Source organism: Fistularia commersonii, chromosome 1, assembly GCF_037954325.1.
Source record: "Fistularia commersonii isolate RoL2024-O1a breed Wild chromosome 1, RoL_Fcom_v1.0, whole genome shotgun sequence".
In the NCBI taxonomy this organism is placed as follows: Eukaryota; Metazoa; Chordata; class Actinopteri; order Syngnathiformes; family Fistulariidae; genus Fistularia; species Fistularia commersonii.
In genome coordinates, this window is record NC_141284.1 from 27,369,866 (window position 1) to 27,385,066 (window position 15,201).

A 15,201-nucleotide genomic window follows, 5' to 3' on the forward strand; every position below is an offset into this window, starting at 1 on the left:
ATTAAAAAAACAAAAAAAAAAAAAACAAAACAGCGGTTCACGTCAAAGGGGTGGGAGAGCGGCGGGATCGGGTGTTTCTTCGGCGCCGCCGTCGAGTGAATCTTTTTTTTTTTTTTTTTTTCTCTGTTTTCGAATGAAATAAAAATCCGCAGTGCCGACGGGAAGGGGAGAAGTCGAACTCGCGGGGAAAGAGGTCGGCGGGGGGGGGGATTTTTCGACTTCGGGACTCGGTCGGCGAGCGTCCCTCGGGCGGCGAGGCGTCCGCGAGCGTCCGAAGGGGTCGACCGGGGTCGTCCCGGAAATCCGTCGGTAACGAGACCGACTTTTAAAACCCCCCCCCCTCGCGTTCACGACCCGGCCTAACCCTCGTTTCTGTCTTGTCCATTTCCAGATGACCCTTCCCTGCGATCGATCGATATTCAAGTTAACATCCCCTCTTCTACGCAAGAGATATTAACAGCTTCTATCCTTGAAAATTGGTCGCAGATCGAGCGACACCGGATTCATGGAGTCACCGGAAACTGCCGCGGGGGTGAAAAGCTCGACGGAGAGTCATCACGCGGGAGCGGGGAGATGCGAGTCCGAGGCGTCGGTGGAAAGGGAAGGTAAAGGTTGGCGCCAACAGCTGCGGGACGCCGGAGACACGTGCGGTTACAAAAAGCCGCCCGACTCAGGGAAATCGCCGAAATTCGAAGATCCGCACTCCCGGGTCTTTCAAGACGGCGAGGCCGGGGCGTCCGTTCCGCCGCCGCCGCCGCCGGCCGCCAAACCGTTCCCCGTCGGCAGACAGAAAGCCGTCGGCGCGGCGGTTTCCGCTCAATCCCCCGCCGGGCAAGGAGCGGCGCCGCACAGGAAGTCGCCCGGTTCACCCGAACAACACGCGGGGATGGACGCCGAGGCGGTTTGCAAGGCGGAGCAGAAACCCCAGAAGGCCGGGAGGTATGTTTGCGATTACTGCGGAAGGGCGTGTGCCAAACCCAGCGTGCTGAAGAAACATATTCGCTCGCACACCGGAGAACGGCCCTATCCCTGCGTCCCCTGCGGGTTCTCTTTCAAAACCAAGAGCAATTTGTACAAACACCGAAAGTCCCACGCTCACTCCGTCAAAGCTGGAACCGTGCCATTCTCAGAACTGGGTTCCTACAACGCCAACATGGATCAGGGGTCTTTCGAAGGGGAAGGCGAGATATTCTCCGACGGCGAGCAAAGCACCGACACGGACGAGGACGCTCTGAACGACCCGCTGCTGCTGCTGGATTCTCCGGCGGAGGGATCGGATAACACCGCCGTGAAGGTGCTGAACCTCATCGCTCAGAAAAAGGGAGCCGCGTCCACGTCGGCTCAGGACGGTTCGTCCCATCCGCAGGAAATCAACGCGCCTTCGAGCGCCGCCGTCGAGGCCAACCGCGCGATGCAGTCGTGCACGATCAAACAGAGGCTCGCGCTCCGGCTGTCGGAAAAAAGAAGCGGCGACTCCGACCAGAACCTCTCCCTCCCGAGTCAGTCCAGCAAAGGCAGCACCGACTCCGGCTACTTCTCGCGCTCCGAAAGCGCCGAGCACCAGACGGGTCCTCCCAACACCAACGCCAAATCCTACCAGGAGATAATGTTCGGGAAGTGTTACAGGCCCAGCCCGAAACAGACGGCGGCTTTCGCGTCCTGCGCCTCGGAGTCGGCCGAGCGACGCTCCGACAAAGGGGTTTCCCGCGTTTTCACCCAGGAGAAAGACACGGTGGAGTCCATCAAAATCAACACCAAGTCCTTCGCGAGGGAGGAGGCGAAGGATCAGCTGTCGGACGGCGGCTCGGACGCGGGGCCTCTGCTCCGGAGCAACTCCATGCCCGCGTCCTCGGCCGGCTGCCTGACGATGCCTCCGGCCCTGAGAGGCAGCCACTCCTTCGACGAGAGGACCAGCAACGGAGGGATGAGGAGACTCCGGCGGCAGGCCGCTTTCGAGGTCTCCCCGCACGACGGCCACGCCGATTCGGACGGCCACGGAAGGACCGGCGAGGGCGGCGACGTGGAAAACTATCCCCCCCACCAGAAGCACGCCGTGGAACTGGCGACGAGGAAGCGTCGGAAAGAAAAGAGGGAGGAGGAGGAGCCGCCGGGGCGCTACCAGGTGCATCTGGAGCAGTGCGAGGACATGTACGACTCGAGCAAGGACTACGACGCCAAACAGGTCGGCCTCCTGAAAGGACACGGTTCAGGTACGCTGGAAAGGGGTGACTCGGAGATGCCGCCGAGCCACGACGTTGCCGGGCGGAAAACGTTAGGGAATATGATTTCGGTGATTCAGCACACCAACTCGCTAAACCGGCCTCACGCCGAACAGCCGGACGCTCACAAGTATCACGGGCAGAGACGGGAGAGCGGCTCGGCGGTTCAACCGATGGAGGAGTCTTACGAGGCGGAGCGGCGCGACGGCAGGCCGCAGCAGCCTTTTCAAATCGGACCCAAACTCGTACGCCAGCCGAACATACAAGTCCCGGAAATCAGGGTCACGGTGGAGCCCGACAGTCCCGAAAAAGCCCCGGAGGTGCAGGCGAAGGAGCCGGAGAAGCACGTGGAGGAGTTTCAGTGGCCGCAGAGGAGCGAGACCTTAGCGCAGTTCCCTCCGGAGAAACTCCCGCCGAAGAAGAAGCGGCTGCGCCTCGCCGATATCGAGCACTCCTCGGGCGAATCCAGTTTCGAGTCGGCCTGCACCAGCCTCTCCCGCAGCCCCAGCCAAGACAGCAACTTATCGTACAGCTCCACCTTCTCCTTCGACCGGGAGGAGAGCATGAAGTCCGTCTCTCCGGCCAGACAGGATGAATTTGGCAAACCGCTGGAGCTCCTCGCCGTGCCGGGAAGCGCTCACTCCCTCTCCGTGCTCAACCAACGTCAACAGCACGAAATGAGACGCTCGTCCTCGGAGCAGGCGCCCTGCAACTTGCGCAAGGAGTTCCCGGAGGTACGCAGCGTATCCTTCGACTACGGCAGCCTTTCTCCGACGTCCAAAGTCAGACACGCGGACGTCGGCGCCGGCCACTCGGCCTCCAAGGAGGGTCGCCGCGGAAACCTGGTGCGGCAGGAGTCGCTGAATATGGACACGGAGATAACGCCGGCGTACCCGCCGTACCTCGCCAGCCCCTCCCCTCCGTTCACCGCCGTCGCTCTCCTGCAACAGACGCTTCCGATGTTTTCCGCCGCCAACCCCCGGCCGCCGCATCCCGGCTTGTCGGTTCCCGTCAGAATCCAAACCCACGTGCCGTGTTACGGCAGCCTCACCTACACGTCGGTGTCGCAGATCTTCGACAATCAGTCCGAGAACATCGGCCAAGCGTTACCTCAGAGTCAGAACTCGCACCCGTCCGGAAATGTAGACCCGCAAACCAAACCGCCCTCCGGTTGCCACCTCAGCGTGGAAGCTCTAGACCTGTCGTCGGCCAAGCTGAAGACCGGCATCCCCCTTTCCCTGACCTCCAGGACCATCTCCACCACCAACGCGTCCAGCGGCGGCGCCAACAAGCGCATGCTTTCCCCCGCCAGCAGCTTGGACCTCTTCGTGGAGGTCAAGCAGCAGAAACGCGTGAAGGAGGAAAGAATGTTCGGGCAGATCGTGGAGGAGCTCAGCGCGGTGGAGTTGGGGAAATGTAACCTGAGCGAAGAGCGAGGGCTCAGGTCGGAGTTGCGGGACGACTCACGTAGGAGCGCCTTCGTCGCGCTTCGGCAAAAAGCGACGGAGGCCGCCGAGCGCGAGTCGGCGATGGAAAGCAGCTCCTCGGACACCGGCGAAGGGAAAGAAGCCGGTCGAGACGTCCTGATCTCGGACGCCGAGCGTTCCGGCCCGCTATCTCAGTTCCCGAGCCTTCGCACGACGACGGGCGTCAGCTGGTGTTTTCTCAACTACACCAAGCCGAGCTGCTCCCATGACAACGCGCCTTTCTCCTCCGTTTACGCCACCTGGTGCGTTAGCGCCCGCAATCCCAACCCGCTTGAACTGAGCACCGGCGCCGCCCTGGCTCTGCTGCGGTCCAAACAGAAGGGCGACAAGGTGATTTACACCGTCGCCGCCATGTGTCAACCCGGTAAAGGGAAGCTGGTTTCCTCGCTTATCCTGTGGAGGCAGACGGTCGAACAGGTGAGAAACGCGACGCGGCACGAGCCTCGGGTAAATCTACGTTTTCACCCCAAAAAAAAAATAAAGACTCCTTGTTCGGCGAGGCCGATTGAAAGGTAGAAGTTTGAAGGACGACTTTCGGCCGAGGGATCGGACGCCGTTCGCCTTAATTTCTCCCCGAATGATTCATCTCTGAAAGATTTTTTGGCACCCAAAATACCAGACGGTGAAAACGCACTCAGGTGGATATTATGGGACAATAAGGTTTCAATCTTCACCGCTATGGGGTTTGTCCTTTTTTTTTTTTTTTTTTTTTCCCAAATTTTATTTTTATCGCTGATTCAATTTTACCGCTTGGCACGGAAGACCGATTCACATTCGCAAATGTGTCTGCGATTACCGCAGGGCGTTTTTTTTTTTTTTTTTTTTTTTTTTTTTTCCCTGACGCGCGTTCAACCAATACGTGCAGCAAAGTGTGTGACGTTGCGCAGACGCATCTGTCTTATTAACAAAAGCTCAAGATGCATTTTTTTTTTTTTTTTTTGTCCCGTCTCCCGTCTTTAGAGAAAATATCCATCTGGGGTTGTTTTTTTTTTTTTTCAATCCGCTAGGAAAGCAGATTCAGCATCTTGGTTGTCGGTGAGAAAGCATCAGCTGCGCATTTGTCAGTCAGGACATGAAAAAAAAAAAAAAAAAAAAAAAATTAAAAAAATTTAAAAAAACGCCCCGGATTTGTCGCTGCGATCGTCTCGTCGAAGCTCAGCTCGGGCGTAAAGAAATAAACTCAAGACTTGAAAATTCCTCGGTTTGCAGACCGACAAAATTTGATTTTCTTTTTGCACGTCTATAAGAGAGACAGACATTTGAATGAAAAAATGTTTACATATTACGAAGGAGCTGCGTTTTTAAATCGTCCTCAGACCTCAAGAGCGCGGTCTCCCGCTGTCATGAAGCACTAAAACTGATCAGAGGAACCTCATATTCCTACTGATGGTTATATAAACTAGAACGATGATCAGAGAGTGGAGATCGGCCAATGTGAAAAAAAAAAAAATTAAATTGAATAGATCTGCAACCAAATTTTTTCTTTGGGTCTCGTGAAAAGTTATTTCGCGTCATCCCGCTGACAGACACACCAACAGATGTGGGCCAAAAAAAAAAAAAAAAAAAAATGTAAAAACCTCACAGAAGGTAATAAAAACCATGCTTTCCACTGGAAAAATCTCCCGAAAAAAAAAAAAAAAAAAAAAATCAATCTAATTGAAACGGAGGTGAGCGGGGAGGAGGGATTTCCCAGCAGCGACATCGCTTGTGTTTGCACAACTAGCCGTGTAAAGCCGATACGCCGACCGCTCGGAAAGGGGATGTTAACAAAATGTCTGCTCATCCGATTCAGCTGCAGAGGAAACCGGAGCCCAAAGAGGTGGACGTCACCTACGGGAAGAAGGTGAAAGAGGCCAGCTTCAGACTGAAGACTGCCAAGGAGGAGTGGAAGGAACGGGAGGCTGCCACGACCCAGACGGTGCCAACACGCATTAAGATCTTCGAAGGAGGGTCAGTCCGGATATTAGTTATCATGACGCCTCGCCGCCTTATCCAACTATTCCTCAATCGAAAGGCCCGACTATCTATCTTCCAGGTACAAATCCAACGAAGACTACGTGTACGTCAGGGGTCGAGGTCGGGGGAAGTACATCTGCGAGGAGTGCGGCATCCGCTGCAAGAAGCCCAGCATGCTGAAGAAACACATCAGGACGCACACGGATGTGAGACCCTACATCTGCAAGGTCTGCAATTTTGCCTTCAAAACCAAAGGTGAGCGCGTGGATTTAAATTCGGCGTTTAAAAAAAAAGGTGGAGAATGTTTAGGTAGAAAAGAGGAAACGAGCAGTGACGAAAATAGGTGGATCCGAAATTAAATTGAAATTTTAATTAAAAAATCACAGATTTCCAGCTTCGAGAAGAAGAACATTTGAAAGCGATGTTTTTTTTTTTTTTTTTTTACACATTTGTCTTTTGTCCAAAAGAAAAAAAACGACGTCGGCTGGGAATTGTTTACCGCCTTGTCGTCGTGCACGATCAGCTCATTCGTATCTACTCCCACCTCGCGTTCTGTGCAAAGCGGGGCGAAGTTATTTATAAAACGCGGTACGAGAGAAAAGACAAAGGACCTTTTTTTTTTTTTTATTTTTTTTTTTTTCCTTAAACATGGGTGGGACCTTGTTTACTTAGCCATCCGTGTCTTTTTTGAGGGGGTAAAAAAGAGGGTCCCGATCGGAGGGGGCGACGTTTATTTTCGCGAGGCGAGGAGGCGAAACGGGCCTCGGCTTGAAACAAGAGCGTCGGGTGGAGGCGTGGAGGGGGGGGGGGGGAAGCCGGCGACACCGGAGACGGAGCTAAAACACAAACTCGATACGCGCTAATTACACAACGGACAAGCGCACAACAGGAGGGCCGGTGGGCAGCTGATAGGAAGGGAGGACAATGGAGACAACAGGGACGGAGACTGATAAGGTGACAGGACGAGACAAACGGGCGGGGAAGTAAAACACGCTCGGACAGGATGAGGAAACATCGAGCGCCGACGCTGATAAAACACGCGTGATTTGCGAGTTTTCTTTCCGTCGTTCTTCGCCGGGGTGACGAATTGTGGGGTCGGATTTTTATTTGTAAAGTTTGTAGTTTCATGGCGCGGGAAGCGGCGGGCGGCTTTCTGTCTCGAGCGGTTGAGATAGAAAACTAGCGGCGGTACAAGCGCTAACAGTTGCACGCTAATAGAAAGAAGAAAACATTTCACCCACGCCGCAACTGAAAATTGTCTATAAAATGATTCTATGTAAACGTCAGCGCGATGTTGTATCCTTATTAACGTGTCAGAAAAGAAAAATAGTGCAATAAATAATAACTTATAACATTTACCGAAGCGGCTTTCATAAAGCGGTCGGGAAAAATTCAGCATGTTTTCGCTAAAAAAACTCAAGCGGCTTATCAGCGTAATAGCGGTGTGACGTCTTGAATTTATTTGGCTTCACGCTGTTTGCTGACAACATTTTTAGAGCCGACAACATTTTTAGAGCCGGTAAACAAACCGGTCTTTCCTCGCGGTCACGAGGCCTCGAAGCCAAACGCTACATACGTTTAGCTTTCATCTTAGCTTTCGTCTGGCTTTTTCCAGTTACCTCATTATCTTCGTCTCTCGCCGCATTTCTTATCGTCCTTGTTAAATATTTTTCCGCGGTGTCTCTTGAGGGTTTGTTCACCGCACTTCATATCTCCAGCTTCGTGCTGTGTGTGCAGATGCTCGTTGCAAAAACAAAAAAACCTACACCGTACTGCTAATGCTACACCGTTAGCATGTTCCCAGCTGCCCAGCTTCGTGCTGTGTGTGCAGATGCTCGGTGCAAAAGCAAAAAAAACCTTCACCGTAATGCTAATGCTACACCGTTAGCATGTTCCCACGCGCCTCCCCTTGCATCACAACCATTATTTGAGAAGCACTGGGTTGCGGTAATTGAAAGGCTACGGCAGCGTAGCTAGGTAACTAGGGGCTAGCCTAGCTTTCTCAAAAAAGCCTATATGTAAACGAAATTTGAATTAATTACTTTATTTAATCTTAATTCCTCTCCCTTCAGCCGCAGGAAATCTCAAAATCTTAAACTATTAAAAAAAAAAAAAAAATCTCACCCACTTACTGTAAATCGTAATAATTTATCTGTATATATTCATAACTGTGCAACATTTTATTTCATAACAGCTGCATGTGCAATATTTTTTCCATACTCTTTCGCACTCCTTAGCCTTGACTTGTTACTTAGACACTTTATAGTTTTATTTGTATTTATCCCCCCCCCTTTTTTTTTTTTTTTTTCATACAATTGTGTTCGTACAATTTTCTACTATTATTTATTATTGTTACAATTTTCTTGTAACCCACAACAATTTCCTTTGGGATAAATAAAGTTATTCTTATTTTTAAAAATGAGATTCGTTAAGGAGCTCAGTAACCCAACGTTCTGCTTCGGCAGAAGCCGTGTCTCAGGATCGCCGGCTTCTTTTTCTAAATTTGTCTTTTTGTTTGTTTTTAATGCGCCGTCCCCAAACTTTTTTATACCAGGGACCACTTTTAAGCATGACAATGTTTCCGCGGTTCACAGTATTTAATCTGAATACAATTATTACACTTTATATATCAGGCAATTCCAACCAGGTGAAGGCGGAAACAGTTGTTTTTCAAAATAAGATCCAGAGGGTCGAATAAAAAAAAAAAAAAAAAAAGAAATATTTTCTTTAGGGACTGCTATTAAACGTGCCGCAGACTGGGGGTTTGTTTTTTATTTACTTTGTGCCTCAAAACCAGGAGCATTGAAAGGAAGCTATCAAAAGACAGCCTTCATCTCCCAAGTTTTTGGCTTTTTTTTTGTCCCCCCTTTTCAAGTCTTCCTTTACATTCATTTTCAAGTTTATTGTAAATCATTCATTGTGTGCACCGCTTATCCCGCGCTCAGGGTCGCCAGGGATTTCACACAGTTTGGGCAATGTAGGGTCTCCAAATGAACCTCCGCCTTGATTTTGGACAATATCGAAATCATTACCGGCCTTCCAGACGTAAATGGCTGCAAAATGGAAATGTTTTGGAGCACAGCTGCAGGCGGGGAATCATGCGTGATCGCAACAGGGAGAACTTAGGGTCCAGAACGTAGGAGAGAGTGGAAAAGTGGTGAAGCAGGTTGGAATGGGTGGAGAAAAGTGTTAGAAGACTATCAGCCAGAAAGGAAAGGTGGTGAGATCACCGTATGCCCAACAACAGGGGCGGGCAAACTACGGCCCGCGGGCCACATCCGGCCCGTTGGTCTTTTTAACCCGGCCCGCCAAAGATCGGTACAGAATTCATACTTGATTGAATGTTTGGATCAGAGATTCTTTCATTTTTGGAGCTACTTGAGCTACTTTACCTAAACTGAATGACTCTTGGCCTTTACTGTGGACGTACTGGCACATTTGAATGAGCTGATGTGAAGGGAAAAAAGCGATATGTGCATGAAATGCAAGCAAACGTCAGAGCCCTCAAAACTAAGCTGGTTTTATCATGTCTTGTTCGAAATGCTTTTTTTTTTTTTTTTTATATATGTACGGTATCTTGTGGTGAAGTCAATGCGGCCCCTGAGCCAAAAAGTTTGCCCAACCCTGACCTACAAATAAGAATAAGAATAAGAACAACTTTATTCATCCTGAAGGAGATTGTTGTGCCAGAGTTTCATGTAAAAACATAACAATTATAAATAATAGTAGGAAGGAGGGAGAATAAGAACTACAAATAAAACCATAAAGTGTCAAAGACAAGGCTATAAAGTGTTTTAAGGTCTTAAAAAGTACAAAGATTTGAAGATTCCCTTCGGCTGAAGGAAGAGGAATTAAAAAGTCTTGATAGCCTCAGGTAGGAAAGACCTCCTGTGGCGTTCAGTGGAGCTCCTCGGAGAGAAGGTCAGAGATGGTTGGGTCATGTAGTGAATATATTGGTAGACGGATGCTGGAATTGGAGGTCTAGATGAAGACCGAGGAGAAGATTGATGGACGTCTGGAGAGAGGAAGATGCAGAGAAGTAGGTTTAGATGGAGAAGGTTGATTCGAAGGGAAAACAAGGAACAGAAGAAGACGGGGAATAATGTGTGAAAACAGTGACGGGGGTTTGGAAGCCGTCCACGGTGGCTCAGACACCAAGCGAAACCAGAGGGATTTAATTTACAAATTGACGTCTGCGAAGATCCTCGGTCGCCCCCGGAGATGCTGAATCACCGGCGGCCGATCAACAAAATGCGTCCAGTCGCCCTCGATTCAACCCTGAATCGGCTCGCGGAAACTAAAACGCGGAAATGTCCGAAAGGTCGGGGCGGGACGGCGGCGCAGGGAACGTAAAATCCATGAAAAGAAAGTAAATCACCGATGACCTACAAACGCCTCGCGGACGCTTCTCTGCTCCAGGGAACTTGACGAAACACATGAAGTCCAAGGCGCACATGAAGAAATGTCTGGAGCTGGGCGTGTCGGTGTCGATGGACGACGCCGAGATCCAGGAACACGGTAAGAACCCGACATGCGCGCTTTTTCCAAAAAGAAAAGTACGCAATCGCTGTCCAAATCCTCTCGCGGCGGCGAGCGGATTTGAATTTCTTCACTCGAAGACGAATCGGCTCGAAGGAGCCTCTCTTAAAGTGAAGAAATGACCAATCCGACGAGAATTCACCGTAACCTGGATGACGTAAATGGATGAATAACGAACGTACGACAACAAGAAACCGGAAAGCGCGTTGGACTCCGGCGTGACCGGTGGTTTTAGTTCGGCAGGAAATGACGTGACGCTTCTGGATCCGTCGCCAGGAAAAAAACAAAACAAGATCGTTTTATCGGGCTTTAGCCGTTGACGGACGACGCACGTCTTAAAAATCGTCCCTTTTCCCGACTGCGCCCGATCCTACCTTTCTCTCTCGCAGTGGACGACGTCCAGCTGGAGTCCAAGGCGGAGGCGACGGTCGCCGCCAAACACCAGTTCTCCGACGCCGAAGACTCGGACGGCATGGACGAAGAGGTGGACGAAAACGACGAGGAAGACGACGAGGACGACGAGTACGAAGGCGATTCCACCCCGAAGCTTCGCTCCAGGAGCACCAGTCCTCAGCCGTGCGGCGTCACGTCCCTTTCGGTCACCGCCGGCGCCGCCGTCCACGGCTGCTCCCTGGCGTCCGTCCGGCGGGGCGACCGGAGCGTCCTGGCGGCGGAGCACAGGGAAAAATCCGTAGACGAGGACTCCCTGACGATGCTTTCCCCGGATCAGTCCAGCTTCCTCTTCGACCCGTACTCCTTCTGTCTCCTCTCTCCGGGCTGGGAGTCTCCCATCAGGGAGCCGTCCCCGTCGCGGCTACGCTACCCGTCGCCACGGCGAGAACTGTCCCCGCGGGGTCGGTCCTCCCCGCTGAGGCCCGCCTCCCCCGGATTCACCCACTTCTCCCCGGGCGCCATGGAGAGGCCGCTGTCCCCCGGAGGCGAGCTGGCCGGGAAGCGTGAGACGGCGGTCCGAGGCAGGCAGAGGGTGGTGCTGAGAGCCATCTCGCCACGTAGGGGGTCCCATCAGCACAAAGGCGTCGGGGACAAGGCCAGACATCACGCCAAGATGGACGCCGTCCAGCAACAAGGCGCCTTTGAGATGGAACTGGTAGGTGGACGCCGCCGGTTTTGACCGGAACACCCGATGCGGTTGGGTTTTTTTGCGATACGCACGGCTAGAACAGAAACGTGGCGTTGATTCGGTCGGACGTCGGGGAGTCGAGGCCGGTGAGGTTTTTTTTTTTTTTTTTTTTGGAAAACAAACCCCAAGGAAATATAAAACCCGCAGGTAATCCGATTACATTCCCAAATCTTTTAAAAGATCACTTTGCAGGACGGCTTCAGCCATGCTCAGTCGGTGCAACTGATGCCTTTGAGTGCAGCTCCTAATAATAATAATAATAATAATAATAATAACAATATTAACAATAATAATAATAAAAATGACCTGTGTTGCATTTTTAATTTTTTTTTTTACTTAATGTGTTGGTTTTTATCTTGGTAAAAAGCATGCATGGGATTTGCTATTGCACAAAAATAACAACAATAACAATAACAATAATGATCATAATTTTGACAATAATAATAACTGTGATTATTAAATAATCAATTAATAATAATCACAATAATAATTGTGGTTATAATATAATATAATATAATATAATATAATATAATATAATCACAATAATGATTGTGATTATTATTCTAAATAATATTCAAATAACAGGGAAAATATTTTCTTCTTTAAAGCGCAATTGTAAATATGTAGACACAAACAGTTCGGTCAGTTTTTTTGTACATTTTTGAAGTTAACTATCCGCAGTGTTAACTTGGAAAAAAGTATTTTTTGTATTAAAATACATACGGGCATAAAGGGTGAATGATGACACTTAAATATTTCTGCCAACACAGGAAAAGATAAGGAACCTCAATCTCGGTCGTACTTTAGCGTTTTCATTTTAGAAAATAAACTCTTTAGCTTTTGTCCCCAATGAGGTCATTAGCAATTGCGCTAACTGGTTTACGGACAGAATATCCGACTGGAAATAACGTAATGTTTAACATCGAATCGAGGACATCTTTTCCAAATGAGAAACGGTCTGAACTGGTGTTGTTCCAGGATCAGAGGATCTTCCCGCCCGTCGCCATCGCCGCCGCCGCCGCCGCATCTCCTCAGAACCTCCTCAGCCACCTCCCTCTCCACTCGCAGCAGCAAACCTCCACTCTGCTGCCCGTCGTCCCCGTCGGGGGTCTCCGGGCGTCGCGGTCCCCGCCTCCCGCCGCCGCCGAAGCCGCTCCCTCCAGCCCCCCGAGCATGGAGGGCTCGGCGGCGGCGAGCGAAGAGGAGCGTCCCTGCGGCGACCCTACCGTCAAACAGGAGGAGAGCGTCCAAACCTGCCTGAAAGCCATCGCCTCGCTGAAGATCACCGCAGAGGACCCTCAGTAAGACCTCCTGAACCTTCTGCCCTCCTTTTTCAGGCCTCGCTTACCGTCCTCCGCTCCCTCCGGGCCGCCACGTATTTCGGCGGCGGGGCGGCGGGGGATCCACGCTTTCGTCCCACGCGCTCGCCTTCCCGGGAGCCGAGCGGCAGGAAGCGGAATCGGGACGGAGAATCATTAATGGGTGCAGGTGCAATACGGAGAGATATTATGCTAATATGCCTTTTGTTCGACAGTAGTTTGCGTACAATTGCACATAAATTATATTTATGGATCCTGTACAAATCAAAACGTCCTTAACGTATACTCCTTCTTAGATGCATACAAACAGTGTATTTTACTGTATGTGTACTTTGAAAATAGACTGTTGTTTCATGTAATCATATCGAGGTGTGACGCAGTAGTGCAGTAACTATTTATAAGGGGAAAAAGTGTGTATGTGTGTGTGTGTGTGTGTGTGCGTGTGTGTACTATGAAAAACAAGTCTGACCAAAATTTGAAGTAGACGCTTCTTGTGCGGTTCGGTGCTTCTGATCAAGCGGCAGAGGGTCTGTGCCTTTACTTTGCTTTTTTCGGGGACGGGGGTCGGTATCGAGGTTTTCGGGAGCGTCCGTTAAAGAAAGGCTTTTTTTTTTTTTTTTTTTTTTTTTTTTTTTCCCGCCCCCCCCCCTCCACCCGGATTTTACGTGAAACAATCTTAGAAGAAGAAAAAAAAACAAAAAAAAAAAAAAAAAAAAAGGAAAACGGTTACCTATGTTGCATTTTTTAATTTTTTTTTTTTTTTCTTAATGTTGTGGTTTTTATCTTGGTAAAAAGCATGCATGGGATTTGCTATTGCACAAAAATAGAGGAAGTTAATATGTAATTATGGATCCTGTAAGATGTATTTATATATTAGAACGTAAGCACTTATTGATACTGGTAAATATTTGACTACTATTTATATGGTATATCTGTACTTATGCAGCAGTGATGCAGTTATGCAGTGAGCCAGGCTGGCGTCGCTTTTGATATCTTTGCTTTGATTAAACGGATGGCTTTTTCTTTTTCTTTTTGTTGCCCTCTCTCTCTCTCTTTCTGTCTCTTACACAGACGACCACAAGTATTTTATGAGTTTTATCGATGCACTTTCATCCTTTTCATCTTTGATGTCGCGCTGACTCGGTCAGCCGAAAAGAAAAAAAAAACAAAAAAAAAAAAACGGGAGTGAAACATATTATGTTCTCTTGTGGTTTTTTTTTTTTTTTAAACATTCCAGCTGTTTCTTTCTTTCTTTTCTTTCTTTCTTTCTTTCTTTCTTACATGATCTCACCGTGTGAAACTTTGCACACCAATCCAAGGGGCTATAATAATCAGTCAATGGTATTTTTTTTTCCTTTATTTCTTTTTTTTCTTGCATTTCTTGCAAACCACTTCACTGTAATTACCATGACATAAACGTTAACAGCGATTGATTATTTCTGTGCTTCAGCTCCAAATGTAAGTAATCATTCAAACAAATGCATTACTTGGTCTCTGTATATATATGTGTATTTTTATGATTTAAACTATTTTTGCAGTGTTGAATTCTAAAAAAACAAAAACATACAAAAAAACCAAAACAAAAACAACAAAAAAGAACTTTTTATGTGGATTGTTTATATCTCTTTAAGAGGTAAAATTGTTGGACATCACGCGGGTTCTGGGGGTGGGGGTCACGAGAACAGCGCCGTGCTGACCTCAATCTTTTTTGAAGGAAAAAAAAAACAAAATATGAAAAAAAAAAAAAAAAATCAATTGGTTAGTTTTAAGACTGGATTTCAAAATCAGAATCGTTCACTCATGTTTACATAAAAAAACATTTAAAGGTGCACTGCTTTCTTTCATTTCTGAAGGTGTTTGTTGCTTTTTTTTCGTCGTGAAGCAGATGAAATGTAAAGGGAATTATTATTATTATTATTATTATTATTATTATTTTGCTTTGGCATATGTATTCAAGATTGTGTTGGTGTTTCCGTTTGGATCGTGCATCTTCATGTCACAAATCCCTTCACCTCCCGGCCGAAGATCCAAGGAGTGGCGGGAAACCTCAGTAGCCAATCAAGATTTCTTTTAGCGATTAGCATCAGGAGCGGTCGATCGGGACGGAGTGCCTCTTTCTTGCTATGAGGAATTTATTTGTTTGGTGCTCTACTTTTTCAGATTCAATTCAAAAATTGTTAAAAAAAAAAACAAAAAAAAAAAACAGAATATACTTCTAACCCAAGAAATCGTGTCGCAGCTTATTTCATGTGTCGGATGGAAGTGGGAGGAAGGGAGGGAGGGAGGGAGGGGGGGGGAGGGGGCGGGGCTTCGGGGAAAGGGATTGGGACTCACTGGCGACACCTACTGGTGAAAGAGTGTTACTGCAGTCATACCATGGCACAAGAAAATAAATGAATCCTTCCAAAAATAGTTCTCACCTTGTGGCTAATATTCCTCCGGGCTGCTGCAGCAGCACAGGCACTGCTCGGATAAATCTGTAGGTGGATGCACCGGACACACACACACATACACACACACGCACACACACACACACACAC

General features: G+C 48.8%; 1 protein-coding gene across 2 annotated transcripts; it reads left to right on the forward strand.

Annotated features, from left to right (window-relative positions):
- Positions 1 to 170: 170 nt before the first annotated feature.
- hivep2b (HIVEP zinc finger 2b) lies at positions 171 to 14,889 on the forward strand. 2 transcript variants are annotated; one of them, XM_086157666.1, is made up of 7 exons: positions 171 to 4,123; positions 5,499 to 5,656; positions 5,742 to 5,917; positions 10,082 to 10,180; positions 10,591 to 11,309; positions 12,321 to 12,643; positions 13,733 to 14,889. In XM_086157666.1, the coding sequence occupies exons 1-7, from the start codon at positions 506 to 508 to the stop codon at positions 13,848 to 13,850; spliced, it is 5,211 nt and encodes a 1,736-aa protein (XP_086013792.1). In that variant the 5' UTR covers positions 171 to 505; the 3' UTR covers positions 13,851 to 14,889. The 2 variants fall into 2 exon arrangements, with proteins under 2 accessions (XP_086013792.1, XP_086013793.1); XM_086157667.1 differs by having other exon boundaries at positions 12,321 to 14,889.
- The last annotated feature ends 312 nt before the right edge of the window (positions 14,890 to 15,201 follow it).